We start from the raw sequence: 12439 nt of genomic DNA, 5'->3' as shown, positions 1-12439 counted from the left end.
TTATGTTTGCTGTGAAGTTCCCTTTGCTTCCGCAGCAGTTTTCTAACTCGGTTGTTGTACCACGGTGGCTCTTTTCCATCTCTTACGATCTTGCTTGGCACATACTCATCTAAGGCATATTGTACGATGGTTTTGAACTTTATCCACTGATCCTCAACACTATCTGTACTTGAGACAAAACTTTTGTGTTGAGCCGTCAGGTACTCTGTAATCTGCTTTTTGTCACTTTTGCTAACCAGAAAAATCTTCCTACCTTTTTTAATATTTCAATTTACGGCTGAAATCATCGATGCAGTAACCGCTTTATGATCGCTGATTAGCTGTTCTGCGTTAACTGTTTCAAATAGTTCGGGTCTATTTGTCACCAGAAGGTCTAATATGTTATCGCCACGAGTCGGTTCTCTGTTTAACTGCTCAAGGTAATTTTCAGATAAAACACTTACAAAAATTTCACTGGATTCTTTGTCCCTGCCACCCGTTATGAACGTTTGAGTCTCCCAGTCTATATCCGGCAAACTAAAATCTTCACCCTAAACTATTTACATGGTAGGGAGATCTACTCGAAATATTTTCCAAATTATTCTTCAGGTGCTCAGCCACAACAGCTGCTGAGCCAGGGGGCCTAGAGAGACATCCAATTACCATGTCTGAGCCTGCTTTAACCGTGACATTCACCCAAATCATTTCACATTTCGGATCTCCGTCAATTTCCTTCGATACTATTGCACCTCTAATCGCTATAAACACGCCTCCTTCTTCACTGTCCAGCCTGTCTCTGCGGTATACATTCCAATCTGAGTGTAGGATTTCATTACTGTTTACGACTGGTTTCAGCCAACTTTCTGTCCCTTGTACTATATGGGCGTTATGACCGTTTATTAATGGGAGCAGTTATGGGACCTTTCTATAGACGCTCCTGCAGTTTACTATTAGCACATTAATATTGTTATTCCCTGTTACATTTTATCTACTCCTACCTTGCCACGTCTCAGGAGGCGTCTTGTGGGGCCTAGGGAGGGAATTCTCTAACCTAAAAAAACCCCATGTGCACTCCACACTAACTCCGCTACCCTCGTAGCCGCTTCCGGCGTGTAGTGCACGCCTGACCTATTCAGGGGGACCCTACATTTCTCTACCCGATAGCGGAGGTCGAGAAATTTGCACCCCAGCTCTCCGCAGAATCGTCAGAGCCTCTGGTTTAAGCCTTTCACTCGGCTCCAAACCAGAGGACCGCGATCGGTTCTGGGAACGATACTACAAATAGTTAGCTCTGATTCCACCCCGCGAGCGAGGCTTTCCGCCTTCACCAATTCCGCCAACCGCCTGTACGAACTGAGGATGACCTCTGAACCCATACGGTCCTCTTGCCGCGCGAACTCTACCTGCCGCGTCGGAAACCATCACCACCCGCCCGCCAAACACTTTGAAACTTCCCCTTTTCATTAATACAAAGCTTGTTCATTTCGGATTTGAACTTGAATACATACGAATTTTCGAAAATCGGTCCATCATTTAGAATAACCGTGTATATAAAATAAAGTGACAATGAGCTAAAGAGCGAGACCTTCCGAGTAAAATTAACCCATTAGCGTCGGAATTATTTTTTTCGTGATTTTTTTTTAAAAAATTGCGTTATTATGTCTGTAAAAGGCATATATTACACACTTTTGTTTCGACAAAAGTCATTACCGTCATTAGCGAGATATTTGATGTTGCCATATGGCAACGCTAGGCGCTTTCACAACCTAAATTTGTATGTATTACAAATTCAACTAAAATAAATAGGTTATTGAAATATCTTATTACATATACAAGTTTTGTGCAAATTTATTATTCAGTCTTCATCATACAATTGATACTTTATAACACAGTACAATTAATAATCAAAAATCAAATATTGAAAAATCCGCATTATTTTACATGAAATGGAATAAAACAGTCAATACACAATCCCACATTACACTTTGAACACATTGTTCTCGCAATAGATTTACAGTCCTTTTGTGCACACCTTTTCTTCTTCTTTCCTTCTGTGTGCTCGATGAGGTGGTCAGTCTCATCAAACCCAATTGAATCTGATATGCGGCTGTCGGAACATGCCCTTGATGCAGATGGTCTCCTGGCTCCTTTTGGTAAAGCTTGGTGTCTTTTGAAATGTACTGTTGCTAATTCTATCTTGAAGTCAAGCTGAGAAATAGTTTGGTTTCTTGCTTTATTATACTAAATCCAACTGTTTTGTATGGCGACATCTAACATCCATGTAAAGAGACACCACTACCATTTCTTGCTTTTTATTGCAATGCGATAGCATGCTAGATTCTGATCCATCTGATCAGTACCTCCCATATATGTATTATATTTGGTTACCAGTTTTTGCCTGGGAATCATTATATTTCGCTTTTTTAGTTGCGAGAATCTCTAGACTTGGCCAACTTCTTGTGCACCACATCAAAAACAGATCATTGTGACAACTGAGTTGTCCAGCCATCGCACATACAATAATCCATCACTCTCCTCTATTGCTGTCTCAAAATATCCCCGATCTTTCTTGGAAAATAATTTTGGGGCTCAACAAACACATCACCTTCAATATCGTCATTATAAAGAATCTCCAGCGCCTCAGCAAGAGAGAAACCTTTTCTAAAACAAAAAAGAGAAAATTCGTCCATTTACTGAGTACAAGTGCCTAGCGTTGCCATATGGCAACACCGACGTTCGAACGGCCTAAATGAACGTAATTTATTGCACAGGAAGCAGTAACCTCCAAAGAATATATATTTCGGTATTTAAAGCACAACCATACTAAAAAACCAAATTATCGTAAGTTACTGTGTAAAACATACTTATTCGACCTTATACTCCATTTTTCTTCGTCATTCAGCAAACAACGACTGCCAACACTGCTTATGCCACAGAATTTAAATGTATTGTTAAAATTGTTGCATTGTAGTGATCTTTACAGTCTAGCGGAACTGAATCCAGTGCTGCCAACACTCTCGCTTCGTCGATGTCCTGGAATCAACGATTAAAAAAGAAACTGATACAAACGTTGGCATATGGCAACACACGGCGCTAATGGGTTCTCTTTCTTCTTTACAGGGACTCAGAGAAAGGATCACGAAAGGCAGGCGACGAGTTCGATTACGAAGTGCTGGTGACTGTGCTGGTCTTTCTTCGGTGTCTCAGAAAAGAGCTTCCCGAATTCAAGGTCACGTGCAATGCCTACGAAATGAGCATGTTTAACGACGTCGCCGTGATCTGGAGCGGCAGTCGCTGCAAATACGCCCTGTTCGTGCAGCTGAAGCACATTACGTCGAAGGAATCTGAACAGATAAAAAAAGTCGACCTGTTTTCGTCGAGTAGTAATAATAAATCCGATTTCAACATCCACAAGTACTACGATTATTACAAAAGACACGAGAAGCGTTTGAGAGACACCGGTATTGAGTACTCACTGGTGGTCTCAACAAACGTGTCCATGCACGAAAACGCCTGGGACTGCTTCGACGAACGAGAGACAGATGCTCTCGTGGGTGCGGAACTTCTGCGTACCGGCGGCTGTATTTTCGAGCTGGACCCCGTGGAAGTTAAAAATAATTTTGATCCCGGTTTTATGGAACGCTTCTTCATGTTCTGTGGACAGAAGGACGTGAAAGAAATTAGGGTTGAAATCTGCAGGGAACTCAAGCAGCTGTTAGGATCTGAGGCTCCGGAAACCAAGAATGCGTACAATGCATTGTGCGAGTGTGTGAAGAAATGGAAGAAAAGACTATGTACAAACCCTGAAAACTTAACAAGTAGCTGGTCTGAGTGGAAAGACATTGAAAACAAATACAAATCTAGTTCTTGTACTATTTCGTGAGTCTGTTGGTAATTTTTTCCAGTATCTTTACTATTAAACAGTTAACGCTTTAGATATCTTATGTGACATTGTTGGAATGCAAACTCAAATATTCTTTCTGTCCGTAACTGGAATTTAAAAACATCGTATTTCAAGTATTATTGTGACTGTAGATACAGATAAGAACATATATTGCTGCCTATATGTGTGATCTAGCTTAGACCCAATAAACATTATATAAAAAAAAAGCTTACTTTTCTTTGTCTTTCTGTCAGTCTCAGAAATCTTTAGGGTTCAGGACATGACACCTACAGTGGTAGGTGAATCGGTTGCTGGCAGATTGGGATGGAACCTTGTTTCCCTGATGAGGCAGGAGCTACGGAGGTGTTGGTAAGTGTAATCGTGCTGCTCTAAAAACCCTACCACAACAAAGGTCAAAAATTAATTATGATTGTAGTGTTGCTGACGCTGCTAAATATTGCATTTTCGGGCAACAACAAAGTTAGATTATGTGGCAGGTGTCATTAGAGCACAGTTAATAAAGTCATTTCTTGAAATAGTGGATAAACTAGGCACTCATCTTTTCGTGTTTCCCACGCTGGTCTCGTTGTGAACTCATGGCTCAATCGTCTAAAATCTAGGTAGTGATGATTCCAAGCTCGGATGCAAGGAGGCCTAGGTGTTATTCTGCGATATTCAAAGGTTTTATAGATGTGTTTCATAAACTATTCTTGAAAATTAAACTTTTGCAAGTTACGACAATGGTGATGTAAAAAAGTAACCAGCACTCCGAATTTAAGTTACACTTCTTTTTTATTACTTTTGTTGTAATGTCACGTAACTCGTTCCAGAACATCACTTCACAATATAAAACATGCTTGAAAATATCTTCCTCACTGTTAAAGTTCACATTTCATAAACTGACTAAAATTTGCGTCCTTTTAACATGTCAACCAAAGCTTCACTCTCTAATAACCGCTTACGCGTCCAAAAATCAGAGTTACAAGTACGTCAAAGATCATAATGACAAAAGAAAGAATACACATAAGAATAATATCATTGCAATATGTACATGTAGATGTTTCGAAGTACCGATACATTAATGAAATCAAATCTGAATGTTGTTGCTGAAATATTTTAACTACTTTACAGAAACACAGTAGAATATTGCTGGTATCGAGAGGCTGAGGTAAGGTGCCGTAATAGTTACGTAATTCAAGTACCATTACACGGCGAACCGTCAGTAAAAGATCTATGGTTATAATAGTTCTTGATTTGTGTCAGCTACAAGGATAGAAGCCCTGCTGGAGTGACGGGTTGCCGGTCTGGGTGACGTATGTGGTCATGGTGCACAGAGAGTTACTATTGAAATTTCGGGACAGCACTTTTCAGAAGGAGTCGGACAACATATTACTTGCCCCCACCTACATCTCACGTATTGACCACGAGGAGAAAATTCGAGAAATTAGAGCCAGTACATAGGCTTACCGACATTCTTCCCACGCACTATTCGCGAATGGAACAGGGTTGGAGCGATCAGGCAGTGGTAGCGAAAGTACCCTCCACCACACACCATTAGGTGGCTTGCGGTTCTAGATGTGCTGGCATCAGCAATTCACGACACAGCAGGCAATGCTGCCATCAGCATGTCGTCAGCGATGTATGACAGAAGTAACTTCTTATGCCTTGGCAGACGGTGTTTGCGTCACGGTGATCAGAATGACCAAAGCGCTGACCGTGGGTGATGGTCAGCAAGAGTGTAGGCCCACACAGGCTGGAACTACAGCACCATCTACATGGCTACTCTGCAAAACTCACTTAAGTAACTGATACAGGGTCCATTGAACCACCTTGACAACAGTTTTATTTTAATCCACTCTCGAACAGAAGAAACGTACATCTACATCTTTCCGTACGAGCTATGATGTCCCTTGTTTTATTATGGTGATCCTTTCTCCATGAGTAGGTCGGTGTCAACAAAATATTTTCACATTCAAAGGAGAAAGTTGGTGTTTGAAATTTCGGGAGAAGCTCCCGGCGCAACGAGAAACGCCTGTGTATTAATGAAGTCCGTTCCAAATCTTGTATCATGTACGTGACACTATCTCCTCTATTTCTCGACAATACAAAACAAGCTGCCCTTCTTTGAACTTTCTGGATATACTCCGTTTATTCTATGTGGTAAGGATCCCACACCAGGCATCAATACTCCGAAAGATGACGGACAAGCGTAGTGTAGCTTTTTAGCAGCTCTGTTGCGTCTTCTATGTATTCCGCCAATAAAACACAGTCTTTGGTCCGCCTTATCCACAACATTTTCTGTGTGTTCCTTCCAATTTAAGTTTTTCGTAGTTGTAATTCCTAAGTATTTAGTTGAATTTATGGCCTTCAGATTTGATGGATTTATCATGTAACCAAAGTTCAACGGATTCGTTTTTCAACTCATGTGGATGACCTCACAGTTTTCATTACTCAGAGTAAATTGCCAGTTTTCTAACCATACATATATCTTTTCCAAATCATTTTGCAATTTGTCTCTATCTTCTGAAGTCTTTACTAGACGATAAACAAGAGCATTATCTGCAGACAGCCTAAGAGGGCTGCTCAGATTGTCTCCTAAATAATTTATACAGGTAAGGAGCAGCGGATAGCCTATAACAGTACCTTGGGGAACGCTAGAAATCACTTCTGTTTTACTCTATGACTTTCTGTCAATTACTGCTAACTGTGACCCCTCTGACAGGAAATCATGAACCCAGTCTCATAACTGAGACGATATTACAAGCAGCTTGTCAGGTATACTGTCAAAAACCTTCGGGAAATTTAGGAATATGGAATCATTTTGAAATCCTTTGTCGGTAGCGCTCAACGCTTCTCGGGAGTAAAGAGCTAGTTGAGTTTCACAAGAACGACGTTGTCTAAATCTGTGTTGCATATTTGTCAATAGACCGTTCTCTCAGCGGTAATTCATAATGTTCGAACACAATACATGTTCCAGAATCCTGCAGCATATCGAAATTAATGATATGGGATTGTAATTTAGTAGATTTTGCTCCCTTGAATATAGGAGTGACGTATGCAGCTTTTCAGTATTGGGAATGGATCTTTCGTCGAACGAGCGCTTACATACACTACTGGCCATTAAAATTGCTACACCACGAAGATGACGTGCTACAGACGCGAAATTTAACCAACAGGAAGAAGATACTGTGATATGCAAATGATTAGGTTTTCAGAGCATTCACACAAGGTCGACGCTGGTGGCTACACCAACAACGGGCTGACATGAGGAAAGTCTCCAACCGATTTCTCATACACAAACAGCAGTTGCCCGGCGTTACCTGGTGAAACGTTGTTGTGAAGCCTCGTGTAAGGAGCAGAAATGTGTACCATCACGTTTCCAACTTTGATAAAGGTCGAATTGTAGCGTATCGCGACATTGCTTCTCGCGTTGGTCGAGATCCAATGACTGTTAGCAGAATATGGAATCGGTGGGTTCAGGAGGGTAATACGGAACGCCGTGCTGACTCCCAACGGCCTCGTATCACTAGCAGTCGAGATGACAGGCATCTTATCCGCACGGCTGTAACGGATCGTGCAGCCACGTCTCGATCCCTGACTCAAGACATGGGGACGTTTGCAAGACAGCAACCATCTGAACGAAGAGTTCGACGACGTTTGCAGCAGCATTGATTATCAGCTCGGAGACCGTGGCTGCGGTTACCCTTGACGCTGCGACAGAGACAGGAGCGCCTGCAGTGGTGTAATCAATGACGATTCTGGGTGCACGAATGGCAAAACGTCATTTTCTCGGTTGACTCCAGGTTCTGTTTACAGAATCATGATGGTCGCATCCGTGTTTGGCGACATCGCGGTGAACGCACATTGGAAGCATGTATTCGTCATCGCCATACTAGCGTATCACCCGGCGTGATGGTATGGGATGCCATTGGTTACACGTCTCGGTCACCTCTTGTTCGCTTTGACGGCACTTTGAACAGTGGACGTTACATTTCAGATGTGTTACGATCCGTGGCTCTATCCTACATTCGAGCCTTGCGAAACCCTACATTTCAGTAGGATTATGTACGACGGCATGTTGCAGGTCCTGTACGGGTCTTTCTGGATACAGAAAATGTTCAAATGATGCCCTGGCCAGCACATTCTCCAGATCTCTCACATATTGAAAACGTCTGGTCAATGGTGGCCGAGCAACTGGCTCATCACAATACGTCAGTCACTACTCTTGATGAACTGTGGTATCGTGTTGAACCTGCATAGGCAGATGAACCTGTACACCCCATCCAAGCTCTGTTTGACTCAATGGCCAGGCGTATCAAGGCCGTTATTACGTCCAGAGGTGGCTGTTCTGGGTACTGATTTCTCAGGATCTATGCACCCAAATTGAGAGAAAATGTAATCACATGTCAGTTCTAGTACGATATACTTGTTCAATGAATACCCGTTTGTCATCTGCATTTCTTCTTTGTGTAGCAATTTTAATGACCAGTAGTGTATGACGGTTAAGAATGGCGCTATTGCACCAGCATTCTCTAAATGGAATCTAGTTAGTATACAGTCTGGACAGGAAGACTTGCTTCTATTAAGTGATTTAAGTTGCTTCACTAACCCGATCATATCTACTTCTAATTTACTGGAATATTTACTTCGTCTTCTTAAGGAAACTTGTAAGGCTGTGTTTAGTAACCGTGCTTTAGCAGCACTGTCAGCATTAGTATTTCCAGTGCTATCATGCAGAGAAGTCATTGATTCTGCTTACACAAGACCGGGAGTTCTTTGGATTCTCTGCCAGGTTTCGAGACAAAGTTTCATCGTGAAAACTGCTGTAAGCATCGCACATTGAAGCCCGCGCTAAATTTCAGCTATGCTGTACTGGAAATTTCTTTTATTTCTTTCTTTCATTAACAGTACAGAGTGATCCAATACAGTTCATCATCATCATTTAAGACTGATTATACCTTTCAGCGTTCAGTCTGGAGCATAGCCCCCTTATAAAATTCCTCCATGATCCCCTATTCAGTGCTAACATTGGTGCCTCTTCTGATGTTAAACCTATTACTTCAAAATCATTCTTAACCGAATCCAGGTACCTTCTCCTTGGTCTGCCCCGACTCCTCCTACCCTCTACTGCTGAACCCATGAGTCTCTTGCGTAATATTGCTTCTCCCATGCATGTAACGTGACCCCACCATCTAAGCCTGTTCGCCCTGACTGCTACATCTATAGAGTTCATTCCCAGTTTTTCTTTGATTTCCTCATTGTGGACACCCTCCTGCCATTGTTCCCATCTACTAGTACCTGCAATCATCCTAGCTGCTTTCACATCCGTAACCCAACATTGTTGATAAGGTAACTTTAATCCACCTAGCTCTCGCTCCCATACAACAAAGTTGGTCGAAAGATTGAACGGTGCACAGATAACTTAGTCTTGGTAATGACTTCCTTCTTGCAGAAGAGAGTAGATCGTAGCTGAGGGCTCACTGCATTAGCTTTGCTACACCCCGCTTCCAGTTCTTTCACTATGTTGCCATCCTGTGAGAATATGCATCCTAAGTACTTGTAACTGTCCACCTGTTCTAACTTTGTTCCTCCTATTTGGCACTCAATCCGTTTATATTTCTTTCCCACTTACATTACTTTCGTTTTGGAGATGCTAATCTTCATACGATAGCCCTCACATTTCTGATCTAGCTCTGAAATATTACTTTGCAAACCTTCAATTGAATCTGCCATCACAACTAAGTCATCTGCATATGCAAGACTGCTTATTTTGTGTTCACATAGCTTAATGTCACCCAGACAATCTACTGTTTTCAACATATGAACCATAAATAATATGAACAACAGTGGAGACAGGTTGCAGCTTTGTCTTATCCCTGAAACTTCTCTGAATCATGAACTCAATTTACCATCAACTCTAACTGCTGCCTGACTATCCATGTAAAGACCTTTAATTGCTTGGAAAAGTTTGCCTCCTATTCCATAATCTCATAGAACAGACAATAACTTCCTCCTAGGAACCCGGTCATATGCCTTTTCTAGATCTGTTCCACTCATAACACTTCTCCATTATTTGCCGTAAGCTAAAGATCTGGTCCTGACAACCTCTAAGAGGCCTAAACCCACACTGATTTTCATCCAATTGGTCCTCAACTAATACTCGCACTTTCCTTTCAACAATACCTGAGAAGATTTTACCCACAACGCTGATTAAAGAGATACCTCTGTAGTTGTTACAATTTTTTCTGTTTCCATGTTTAAAGATTGGTGTGATTACTGCTATTGTCCAGTCTGATGGAACCTGTCCCGAATACCAGGCCATTTCAATTATCCTGTGTAGCCATTTAAGACCTGACATTCCACAGTATTTGATGAGTTCTGACTTAATTTCATCCACCCCAGCTGCTTTATTGCACTGCAATCTACTGAGCATTTTCTCCACTTCCTCAAATGTGATCCTATTTCCATCATCATTCCTATCCCATTGTACATCGAAATTTGAAACATTACTGATGGCATTTTCACCTACATTGAGCAACTCTTCAAAATATTCCCTCCATCTGCCCAAGGCATCCACAGGATTCAACAGCAGTTTTCCTGACCTGTCCAAAATACTTGTCATTTCCTTCTTATCTGCCTTTCGAAGACTGCTAATTACACTTCAGAATGGTTTTCCCGCAGCTTGACCCATAGTCTCCAACCTGTTTCCAAAGTCTTCCCAAGACTTCTTCTTGGATGCTGCAATTATCTGTTTGGCTTTGTTTCTTTCTTCAACGTAACTTTCTCTGTCTACCTGAGTTCTAGTATGTAGCCATTTTTGATACGCCTTCTTTTTCTTTCACAGGTGCCTTGACTGTGTTATTCCACCAAGCTGTTTGCTTCAGCCTACTTTTACACACTACTGTCCCAAGACATTCTTTAGCCACTTCTAGTACTGTGTCCCTGTACCTTGTCCATTCCTTTTCCAATGGAGGAGGAGATTAGGGTTTAACGTCCCGTCGACAACGAAGTCATTAGAGACGGAGCGCAAGCTCGGGTGAGGGAAGGATGGGGAAGGAAATCGGCCGTGCTCTTTCAAAGGAACCATCCCAGCATTTGCCTGAAGCGATTTTGGGCAACCACGGAAAACCTAAATCAGGATGGCCGGAGACGGGATTGAACCGTCGTCTTTCCGAATGCGAGTCCAGTGCCTTTTCCAATGACTGTAATTTACTACATTGAACTAACTGGTACCTTTCTGAGATCGCTGTTATGTACTTGTGCCTGATTTCCTTATCCTGAAGTTTCTCCACTCTTATCCTCCTACATATGGACCTGACCTCCTGCACTTTCGGCCTCACAATCCCAATTTCACTGCAGATTAAATAATGATCAGTGTCATCAAAAAATCTCCTGAATACACGTGTGTCCCTCACAGCCTTCCTAAATTCCTGATCTGTTATTATATAGTCAATGACAGATCTGGTTCCCCTGCCTTCCCAAGTATACCGGTGAATGTTCTTATGTTTAAAAAAAGTAGTTTGCGATTACTAAGCCCACATTGGCACATACATCCAAGAGTTGTTTCCCGCTCCTGTTACCCTCCATATCCTCTCCAAATTTACCCATAACCTATTCATTACCTTCTCCGATTTCCAATCCTGGCGTTAAAATCACTCATGAGCAGAATACTGTCCTTGTCCTTTACTCTAACAACTACATCACTGAGTGCCTCATAAAAATTATCCATCTTATCTTGATCTGTCCCTTCACAATGCGAAAATACTGACACAATCCTAATTTTCTTGCTAGACACTGTCAAATCTATCCACATCAGTTGTTCGTTTACATACCTTATTGCAACTACGCTGGGTTCCATTTCTTTCCTGATGTAAAGCCCTACACCCCATTGTGCTATTCCTGCTTTGACTCCTGACAGGTAGGCCTTGTATTCTCCCACTTCCTCTTCTTTGTCACCCCTTACCCGAATGTCACTAACAGCTATAACGTCCAGCCCCATATTACTTGCAGCCTCTGCCAGCTCTACCTACTTCACAGAGTAGCCCCCATTGATACTAATAGCTCCCCATCTCATTACCATTTGTTTGCCAAGGAGTCCCTGGTTTGTCAGTCAGAGGTGGGACTCCGTCACCTCCAAAGGTCCGAGGCATTTTGCTCTGATTGTCGCCAGCATCATATTTAAAGTACCAGGGATGCATATTGCTAGCCTTACTTGCCCTGATTCCCATTGGGTTTTACTCCTAACGGCTGAGGGACTAACCGGTGGATTTGGTAGTCTTTGCCGTATGAGCACAAAGGTGACTACGACACAGAATATGCTCGAGATGCCCAGCCTTATTCCAAAGTAACTGGTATCCCGACTGTCGGGACCACTTACTTGGCCACCCATACGTTGCCGGTGGGACATGAACGAGGACATGAGTACAGGTACCCACACCACGAACCACTGGTATACAGTTATTCCAGTTGTTAATTCAGTTGTTAATGCTTTTTTAAATAATATAAAGGACAGCGAATTGAGTGCTTAAAATTTGTTAAAATTGTAGCTGGACAGCAAGCACATCCAGAAGTGAACTT

General features: G+C 42.1%; 1 protein-coding gene across 1 annotated transcript in view; it reads left to right on the top strand.

Annotated features, from left to right (window-relative positions):
* Positions 1 to 4089, top strand: part of LOC126292157 (uncharacterized) — a 30933-nt gene extending 26844 nt beyond the window's left edge. Inside the window, exon 2 of the mRNA XM_049985996.1 lies at positions 3100 to 4089. Coding sequence (XP_049841953.1) covers positions 3100 to 3862 — 763 coding nt within the window. The 3' untranslated portion in view covers positions 3863 to 4089. The remainder of the gene's footprint in view (positions 1 to 3099) is intronic.
* The last annotated feature ends 8350 nt before the right edge of the window (positions 4090 to 12439 follow it).

Source organism: Schistocerca gregaria, chromosome 9 (genome assembly GCF_023897955.1).
Source record: "Schistocerca gregaria isolate iqSchGreg1 chromosome 9, iqSchGreg1.2, whole genome shotgun sequence".
NCBI lineage: Eukaryota > Metazoa > Arthropoda > Insecta > Orthoptera > Acrididae > Schistocerca > Schistocerca gregaria.
This window is presented reverse-complemented; position numbering and strand designations above follow the sequence as displayed.